Raw genomic sequence first — 10,856 nt, forward strand, 5'->3', positions numbered from 1 at the left:
ACCACCACCACCAAAGGATCCCCTGCACCATCGCCTCACCAGGGCCAGCCGGCCCGGGAGTCCTTGAGGGGACAGCCAGACGTTGTTTTGGAAAGAACGCCACCGCAAGCACCTGCTCCGGTTTCGCAACCGGTGTTGAGGAGATCACAGCGTCGGTGCGGTCCTCCAGACCGTCTGGACTTGTGAATTCTGTTTATATGACCTGTTTTTTTTCTTGCACCCCGCCACCTTTTGTTCTTAAAGGAGGGGTGAATGTGGTGAACCATCGTTGGTTCACCACTGGGGGTTGTTATTATGTTACTGTTGGGCTAGGGTGTTGTTACTGTGGGGGTTGTACAATGTTGTTGGGTTAGGGTGTTTACCTGTTATAAGTGTTATCATGGCACATTCCAGTGGGGTCCCGCCTCCGGTGGCGAGGTATAAGACCCTCTGCTCCGGCAGGACCCCTTCAGTCTGAACTGGTGTATTCGTGTTAGTAGTTCCATTGTTACACAATAAAAGCCTTCAATATCGAAGCCTTGGTTCCACGTGCTTAATTGTCGCGCATCACACTGTCAATGCTAATGCTTCAGTTGATGTCTAGATGTGAACCAGTGTCCATCTGTGGCACGGTAGCACAGTGGTTAGCACTGCTGCTTCACAGTGCCAGGGACCCGGGTTCGATTCCCAGCTTGGGTCACTGTCTGTGTGGAGTCTGCATGTTCTCCCCGTGTCTCCAAGGGTTTTCTCCGGGTGCTCCGGTTTCCTCCCACAGTCTGAAAGACGTGCTGGTTAAGTGTAATGGCCATGCTAAATTCTCCTTCAGTGTATCTAAACAGGCGCCGGAGTGTGGCGACTGGATGATTTTCACACTAACTTCATTGCAGTGTTAATGTGAGTCTATTAGTGACTCACTTTTAAACTGTGAGCCTGCGTGCATTTAGAAGCCAGTGTTACTGAGAGCCAGGGACAATTCCTGGTACATTACAGAGTGTCTCTGCCTCTACAAGCTCCTTCGCCTAAGGCAGGTGGAATTTATGATTCTGACTAAAAGGTCTTCTGCCGATTGCAGCAACTTCCTGCTTGAAACATTTCCAAGTTTGACTGTTAAATGTTGTGCGCCCATGTTACAGGAATGTAAATACATCACATATACTGCGACTACTTACTACCAAGTTCAAGAAATGACGCAGCAATTAATTCTTTTCACATTCTGACACTCTGATAAACAGAATACCTTCAACAGTAAATTGTAAAAGTCCTGAATAAATGCTTTTATAAAGGAGATGATTTCAAATTTCAAAATTACATGATAAATATCAATTTCTTTGGTTCCCATGTCTGTAATGCCATTTATAAGTATGATATAAAGGTACATTGGTCTGATTATATAGGTATATAGGCAAGGGATTATGGATATACATATGACAGATGGGTACATGTATAAGACAAATTGTATAATAGAGAGGTATATGTATGACATTTGGGGAAAGGTATCAGATATAGATATGAGATACTTTTTTATTCCCCAATTGCCCTTGATCTAAGTGACTTGCTCAGCCATTTCAGAGGGGAGTTAAGAATCAACCACATTGCCTTCGCTCTGGAGTCCTGTAGGCCATACCAGGTAAGGACGGCAGATTTCCTTCCCTAAAGGGCATCAATGAAGCAGACAGGTTTTTCCAACAATGATTGATGAGGATCCTGTGTCCTGATTGTAATTTGGATGGGTAGCAATTCAAATGGTACACTCTGCTGCCATTGTGCTCCAGTGTATATGGTACACCCTGCTGCTACTGTGCATCAGTGTATATGGTACTCACTGCTGCCACTGTGCGTCAGTGTATATGGTACTCACTGCTGCCACTGTGCGTCAGTGTATATGGTTTACGCTGCTGCCACTGTGCGTCAGTGTATATGGTACACACTGCTGCCCCAGTGTATATGGTACACACTGCTGCCACTGTGCCCCAGTGTATATGGTGCACACTGCTGCCACTGTGCCCCAGTGTATATGGTACACACTGCTGCCACTGTGCCCCAGTGCATATGGTACACACTGCTGCCCCAGTGTATATGGTACACACTGCTGCCACTGTGCCCCAGTGTATATGGTACACACTGCTACCACTGTGCCCCAGTGTATGTGGTACACACTGCTGCCACTGTGTGTCAGTGTATATGGTACACACTGCTGCCACTGTGCCCCAATGTATATGGTACACACTGCTGACACTGTGCCCCAGTGTATATGGTACACACTGCTGCCACTGTTCATCAGTGTATATGGTACACACTGCTGCCACTGTGCCCCAGTGTATATGGTACACATTGCTGCCACTGTGCATCAGTGTATATGGTACACACTGCTACCAGTGTGCGCCAGTGTATATGGTACACACTGCTACCACTGTGCCCCAATGTATGTGGTACATATTGCTGCCACTGTGCATCAGTGTATATGGTACACACTGCTACCACTGTGCGCCAGTGTATATGGTACACACTGCTGCCACTGTGCATCAGTGTATATGGAACACACTGCTGCCACTACAGGTCCTCTGGTCAGTTTGTTTTCCTCTCACTCCTCCCATGCAAGTGTGGACCTGTTGCTAGGATACCAGTCGCATGTGTCTGACACCTTTTCATCTCTCATGCCAGTGTCCATTTGTCATGTGTAGTTTTTGTCAAAAATCCCAATGGGTTGTTGAACTGTGCCGTGCCCCACAGCCCCTTTCCAGCAGGGATCTTTGGATAACAAACAGGGGAGAGTAATCTGGCCCATTCCCTCCTTCCTACTGTGGGCAGTTGGAGCCAAATGCAGTTCTCCAATGGTCATCCATGAGTAACGCTGGCACTGCCATTACACGGGCAAGTGGATATGAGGAACAGGCATAACCAGTTCATTCTATGGGAGGTAACGTATTGCAAGGAAAGTGAGAAATATGTAAAGTTGAGATGGCTTGAGATGGGGATCAACATGCATGGAAACCTCCTTAATGTACACAAAAGATCAGTTACTACAAAAATAAAGCAGAGCAGCCAGGCTGCAAGCCGATCAAAGACTCTGGGAGGTGATGACAAACAGAGACAAGAAAACAAACCACATTTGTGGCAAGTAGCAGCATTAAAAGCTGGATTGTTAATCAGGTGGAGCTGTTCACATCGAATGAAAACTCAACTACTTCGGATTCACCATCCCGGTAAATCCCTGAAAAACAATCCAGTAACCTTCTGCTCCTGAATGGAGAGATTCTCCGATCAAAGTCACACTATATACTGCACATTGGAATACACGCTTGCATGCACATTAGTGCACATGTGAACACACACCTGCATACACATTACTGCACACCAGGTTCAATTCCCGGTTTGAGTCACTGTCTGTGCAGAGTCTGCACGTTCTCCCCATGTCTGCGTGGGTTTCCTCTGGGTGCTCCGGTTTCCTCCCACAGTCTGAAGGACTTGCTGGTTAGGTGCACTGGCCATGCTAAATTCTCCCTCAGTGTACCCGAACAGGTGGCGGAGTGTGGCGACTAGGGGATTTTCACAGTAACTTAATGTAAGCGTACTTGTGATACTAATAAATAAGGTAAGCATATACGCCTACATACACATTACAGCAAATGGGAATACACACCTGCATACACATTACTGTGCATGGGAGTACATGCCTGCATACACATTACAGCACATGGGAATACACGCCTGCACACACATTACTGGACATGGGAATACACACCTGCATACACATTACTGCACACAGGAGTACATGCCTGCATACACATTACTGTACACAGGAGTACATGCCTGCATACACGTTACTGTACACAGGAGTACATGCCTGCATACACATTACTGCGCATGGGAATACGTGCCTGCGTATACATTACAGCACATGGGAATACGTGCCTGCACACATGACTGGACACTGGAATACATGCCTGCATACACATTACTGCACACAGGAGTACATGCCTGCATACACGTTACTGTACACAGGAGTACATGCCTGCATACACGTTACTGTACACAGGAGTACATGCCTGCATACACATTACTGCGCATGGGAATACGTGCCTGCGTATACATTACAGCACATGGGAATACGTGCTTGCACACATGACTGGACACTGGAATACATGCCTGCATACACAGTCAGTGGCACTCACGTTCCACAAAATTATTTTAAAATCCCAGCCCGCGAGCCAGCAGCACCCAGATCCTGGAGCAGGATGGACATTGACCGAGAGGGTCAGAGAGCAATATGAGGTACGCCTAAAAGTGAGGTGTCAACCTGGTGAAGCTGCAACAGAGGACTCTTGCATGCCAAACAGCATAAGCAGCAAGTGATAGAAGGAGCCAAGAGACCTGGGTTCGAACGCCACCATGGCAGATGGTGAAATTTTAATTCAATTAAAATCTGGAATTAAAAATCCAATGATGACCATGAAACCACTGTCAATTGTTAGAAAAACCCATCTGGTTCACTGATGTCCTTTAGGGAAGGAAATCTGCCGTCCTTACCTGGTCTGGCCTACATGTGACTCCAGAGCCACAGCAATGTGGTTGACTCTTAACTGCCCTGTGAAACAGCTGAGCGAGACACTCAGTTCAAGGGGCACTTAGAGCAATAATGCTGGCCCAGTCAGTGACACCCACATTCCAGGAACCAATATGAAACAAAGATGCCTACACATTACAACACACAGGGGGAGTACATATGTGTGAACAGATTACAACACATGGGGGTACACATTTCTGTACATATAACATACATGCTGTATATGTGGTGATATTGGCCAGATGCGATAGTTCCGGGAGGATTTGGGTCATTTTTTAGACTGGGGCACAGTGGCAACTGGAACACAAGGTCAAATTTTACAGTCGGTGAATGACATGCACACACAACACTGACACAACCAATACTCACTCAACTTCCTGGGCAAGTAGCTGAACTCGCCCTGAGAGCAACTATCGACGTTGGGGACTAGTCTGGGCTGAACTGAGGGAGAGACTGCCGTTGGCATTGGGCCGTGGGTTGGCACTTCACACACTTGGCCTTGCTGTGGAAACAGAAATCCAAATCTGATGACAGTTTCATTAAAAGCAAGACCAATGCTTCAGCGCTGACCAATCCAATCACAGCCGGACTGCATGTAGAACGTGGCACGGTTAACTGTTAGCCCACTGTGAATGAAAACAAATCACCCACAAAGAGTGGAGTCATCAACACTATCTGACAATGTACAACTTCCATTCCTTAACAAGTGAAGTTGTTGCAATTCTGTCTGATATCAGCACCTGTCGATCCAATTAACAGGGCTTCTTCCATTCAGATTCATAGAATACTACAGTGCAGAAGGAGGCCATTCAGCCCATCGAGCCTGCACCAACCACAATCCCACCCAGGCCCTATCCCCTTAACCCCATGCATTTACCCTAGACATGGGCGGCACGGTAGCCCAGTGGTTAGCACTGCTGCTTCACAGCTCCAGGGTCCCGGGTTCGATTCCCGGCTCGGGTCACTGTCTGTGTGGAGTTTGCACATTCTCCTCGTGTCTACGTGGGTTTCCTCCGGGTGCTCCGGTTTCCTCCCACAGTCCAAAGATGTGCAGGTTAGGTTGATTGGCCAGGTTAAAAATTGCCCCTTAGAGTCCTGAGATGCGTAGGTTGGAGGGATTAGTGGGTAAATATGTGGGGGTAGGGCCTGGGTGGGATTGTGGTCGGTGCAGACTCGATGGGCCGAATGGCCTCCTTCTGCACTGTAGGGTTTCTATGTTCTATAGTTTCCCTGACACTAAGGGGCAATTTAGTATGTCCAATCCACCTAACCCACATATCTTTGGACTGTGGGAGAAAACTGGAGCACCCAGAGGAAACCCATGCAGACACGGGGAGAACGTGCAGACTCTGCACAGACAGTGCCCAAGCCGGGAATCGAACCCAGGTCCTTGGCACTGTGAGGCAGCAGTGGGAACCACTGTGCCACCGTGCCGCCCCTAATTTAATGACTAATGCATAACAACATCATGGGACAGAACATGATCGTACTAAATGGTGGAGCAGGCTCGTTGGGCCAAATAGCATATTCCTATTCCCAATTTTAATGTTCCTAACTCCAGTTTTGTAACTGACCTCACTGCTCTTGACCAGAGAAATGGGAAATAAGCTGACCTTTTCAGGACCATTGGGTGTTCCCTTTTTGTTAAACCTTCTTTCAGAGGGTATGAGCCTCCTTGGACAGACCAGTATTTGCTCCCCATCCCTAATTGCCCTGAGCCATCTTCTTGAACAATTGCAGGTTTGGTCCATTGTGGATTAGAGTGCAGCAACTCTGGCTGAGGAACTGAAAGGTCATCTCAACACAATAATAATCACCAAAATAATGTGGATACAATCTCACAAATCCTGAAACCTCTGCCAGAGTTTGTAAAGTAAGAAGTCTCACAACACCAGGTTAAAGTCCAACAGGTTTATTTGGTAGCAAATACCAAATCCTTTCACAGGATGTATTTGCTACCAAATAAACCTGTTGGACTTTAACCTGGTGTTGTGAGACTTCTTACTGTGCTTACCCCAGTCCAACGCCGGCATCTCCACATCAGAGTTTGTAAAAGCAGATTTTGAAGTGATAACTTCTAAACAATATTCACGCCACACAAGTGCCAGGCAATGATCATCACTAGCAAGAGAGAATCTAATCATCTTCCCGTGACTCTCAATGGCATTATCATCGCTGAATCCCCCCACTATCAACATCCTGGGGGCTACCATTGACTAGAAATTGAACTGCACTAGCCATATAAATACTGTGGCTCCAAGAGTTAGGAATCCTGTGACGAGTAACTCACTTCCTCCAAAAGCCTCTCCACTATCTACAAGGCACAAGTCAGGAGTGTAATGGAATATTCTCCACTTGCCTGGATGGGTGCAGCTGCAACAACACTCATGAGGCTCAAAACCATCCAGGACACTTGATTGTCACCCCAAGCACAAGCATTCACTCCCTCCATGACCACCTCACAGCAACAGCCATGTGCCACATCTACAAGATGCACTGCAGGAACTCACCAAGGTTCCTTAAACAGCACCTCCCAAACCCACGACCACTACCATCTAGAAGGACAAGGGCACCAGATACCTGGGATTACCACCACTTGGAAGTTCTCCTGACTTGGAAATATATCGGCTGTTCCTTCGCAGTCACTGGGTCAAAATTCTGGAATACCCTCCCTAACAGCACTGTGGGTGCACCACATGACTCCAGCAGTTCAAGAAGGCAGTTCACTATTACCGAGTGAAGGGCAATTAGAGATGGGCAATAAATGTTAGGCTAGCCACATCCTGTGAAAAGACTTTTTAATAAATTACATTGTGACAGTGCAAAAGAACAAATTAAATTGCATTCATATAGCACCTTTCACATTCTCAAGACATCCCAAGATGCTGCGCTACTAACAATATTTTCCTTTTCAATTGGAATTGCTGCTGTTGTTTAGGAAAGTGCAGCAGTCAATTTCTTTCACACAGAAAGATCCCACAACCCCGAATGAGCTGACAGGCTAGATAATCAGTTCATGGTGTTGGCTGGGAAGGAATGTTAACCAGGGCGTGAGGAGACTTCCCCTGCCTTATCTTCAGATAGCCAATCTAATATTTGTACACGAACAGGCAGTCAGGGGCTTGACTGAGTGAATGAGCTAAGAAGCGGGGCCTCCCACAATGCAACACTTCCTCAGCACTGCACTGAAATCTGAGGCTTGTTCATCAGAGCAACTCAACTGCGAAACCCTCCAGGTCCTGTGGGTCAAGGAGAGGCTGGATAGGCTGGGACTTCTTTCACTGGAATGTAGGAGGATGAGGGCTGACTTTACAGAGGTTTATAAAATCATGAGGGGTATAGATAAGGTGAATAGCCTAGGTCTTTTCCCCAGGGTAGGGGAGTTCAAAACTAGATGGCATAGGTTCAAAGTGAGAGGGGAAAGATTTAAAAGGGACCTGGGGGGCAACTTTTTCACACAGAGGGCGGTACGTGTATGGAATGAGCTGTCGGGGAGGTGGTAGAGGTGGGTACAATTACAACATGGATGGTAAAGGTTTAGAGGGATATGGACCAAATACAGGCAATGTTCCGTTTAGGAAATCTGGTCGGTATAGACGAGTTGGGCCGAAGGGCCTGTGTCCATGCTGTATATCTCTATGAGTAAGGCGAGTTTTCAGGATTTGAGTGTTTATGGGATTAGTCAGATCCATCACATCAAGAAACCCTCTGGCAATATGTCAGTGCCTCATCCTGTTTGACAGGCAGGTTAGAGTAAATGTACAGAGTTATACACAGGAGGAGTGCACCTCAAAGCAGGGACATTGTACAGTGTCATTGGGAGAGTGCGGGTAATAAGATTGGTGATTAATCTGATTTTGGCCTCAGCTTCTGCAGATGTAGAGGAGATGGATGTCCCGGCTCAGTTTCTGTTCTCTCGGATTGAGTCACCAGAACAGCCCCTGCTGCAGGCTCCGACCCGGATAGGAAGTGCCCAGTTCCTTGCCTGAACACCAGCCCTGCCACTTCCCCATCCGTCCTGTTTGAATCTGACCCAGGATAAACGCTGAGCTCGGGACTTCCCACTGCAAGCTTCACTGAGACTGCATGAATTCACTTCCAGATCCTGTTTAAAGGCAGAATATCACTAACACCACACGGACCACCTTCCTTCCAATCACATTACAATTCATAACATGGGTTTACATGTGATCATTCTTAGCTTCAGTGATTTGGTGCATCTAATTCAGATTTAAGTGTCATTTCCTTGGGGTTCATGGAGTCCGGGGGCGGGGTGGGCGAGGGGCCTTGGGAGGGGCGGTCTGAGAATGAGGATCTCAAGTGCTGAGGGGTGGGATCCGGGACAGAGGGTAATGAGAACACAGGGTGAGGGAGATGGGGAAGAGGGTCCAGGGATAGGAGTTGAGTCCAGGGATGGGGTGGGGGTAAGGACCTGGGGCCAAAGGATAGTGGAAGGAAGGGGGAATGACACGGGGTTCAGGGAGATGGAGGAGGAAGTTGGGAGAGGGTTTGGGGATACAGGGTCAATGGACAGGGAGACTAGGGGATCAGGGACTGGGGAAGGGTCTGGAGGTGGGGGGGTTGAGGGGACAGTTTTTTTAAGTTTTAAGTTTATTTGTTAGTTTTACATTAGATTTACATTAACACTGCAATGAAGTTACTTTGAAAATCCCCTAATCACCAGCTCTTGTTCGGGTACACTGAGGGAGAATTTAGCATGGCCAATGCACCTAACCAACACGTCTTTCTGTGGGGGGAAACCAGAGCACCCAGAGGAAACCCACGCAGACACTGGGAGAACGTGCAAATTCCACACAGAAAGTGACCCAAGCTGGGAATTGAACTCGGGTCCCTGGCACTGTGAGACAGCAGTGCTAACCACTGTGCCACCTATGCTGCCCCAGGGAATAAGGGTTTGGGGGAGGGGGAGGTCAGGGGGTGAGGGTTCTCACTGGGAAAATGAGATATGTCCAGCTCGGATGGAAAGCTGAAGAGCTGAAACATTCACCCTGCCCCTCTGTCTCTCTCAACCCCTCTCTATCTGTCTGTCTGTCTGTCCCCTTCTCCCTGTCCGTCCCTCTCTCTCCCTTCCTTTTCCCCTCTGTCTCTCTCCTGTCCCCGTCTCCCTGTCACCCCCCGACCACCCCCTCCCCCCCGTCCCTCTCTCTCTGTCCCCCTCTCTCTTTATCTGTCTCCACAGGCGCTGCCGGGTTTGCTGAGCGTTCCTGATTGGGGTTGAGAGTTGCAGCATCCACAGTTTGTGAGCAGCTCCACTTACCTGCTGCAGGCTGGAATGCCCCTGACAATCTGCCATGCTCTCTCCTAAAGTTCAGGCCGCCAGTTGCGGAAAGTTGTGCGGATTTGCAGCCCCGGGAGGAGGGAAGTTGCAGCCTCGGAGTGCGCTCACTTCGCCCATCGGAATTCTTCCGGGAAACCGAAACGAAAGCAGCGGATCTGGAGGAGATGCGAGAGGGAGGGACACTTCCAGGGATCGGCACTGAAACAGGTAGAACTGCTCAGCTCAACCGTGACACACTAACACCTTCCACTTCAGGGAGGAATTGTCTGCATTGACACAGAGTGGAAGTCACCGGGTGGCAGCGGTTTCTGAACAGGTTATTGCTGAGTTAGTTCTCACAGGGACACACACCTTCCCAGAGCTAAGGGGAGAGGATTCAATGTTTAACAGCAGTGACTACACCAACTCCACATAGAAACAAGGAAACTGCTCCCACCTGGACAGAACAGGAAAAGACTCTGCAATATGTGTGTGTGTGTGAGAGAGAGAGAGACAGAGTTAACCTTTTAGGTCCCTGGCCTTTCCTCAGGATCGAGAGAAAAGAGCAGAACCTCTTCAAACTGGGCACCCCCTGAGAGGGCAAGAGGTGAATCAGGCACAAATGCAGCAAAAATACAGCGGGTCTGGCAGCGTCTGTGCAGAGAGAAACAGAGTTAATGTTTCAGCTCTGATACATAGCTCTCCACATCTATCATTCAGGTTCCACAGATCGGAAACATGACGAGAATACAGTGTGAGAGCTGATTGTATAGAGATACTGTCCTCTGTGTCCGGAGTGTGTGTGGCAACATTATTGATTCAGTAGAGCCTCTGTGTCAGTCATTTCCAGTCTGAAACGCAGCGGAAAGCTGGCGATGAGGAACGGATGGAAGGTTTTCACATTCCATTTGGGAATAGGGCCTGGGTAGGATTGTCAGTAAGAAGTTTAACAACACCAGGTTAAAGTCCAACAGGTTTATTTGGTAGCAAAAGCCACACAAGCTTTCGGAGCTGCAAGCCCCTTCTTCAGGTGAG

General features: G+C 48.2%; 1 protein-coding gene across 1 annotated transcript in view; it reads right to left on the minus strand.

Annotated features, from left to right (window-relative positions):
- LOC144511931 (transcription factor ETV7-like) overlaps nucleotides 1–10,265 on the minus strand; it is a 68,271-nt gene extending 58,006 nt beyond the window's left edge. The window contains exons 1-2 of the mRNA XM_078242408.1: nucleotides 9,822–10,265; nucleotides 4,913–5,045 (exon numbers count right to left, since the gene is read on the minus strand). Of these exons, the coding sequence (XP_078098534.1) occupies nucleotides 4,913–5,045; nucleotides 9,822–9,857 (169 nt within the window). The 5' untranslated portion in view covers nucleotides 9,858–10,265. The remainder of the gene's footprint in view (nucleotides 1–4,912; nucleotides 5,046–9,821) is intronic.
- Nucleotides 10,266–10,856: the final 591 nt, after the last annotated feature.

This window comes from Mustelus asterias, chromosome 25, assembly GCF_964213995.1.
Source record: "Mustelus asterias chromosome 25, sMusAst1.hap1.1, whole genome shotgun sequence".
In the NCBI taxonomy this organism is placed as follows: domain Eukaryota; kingdom Metazoa; phylum Chordata; class Chondrichthyes; order Carcharhiniformes; family Triakidae; genus Mustelus; species Mustelus asterias.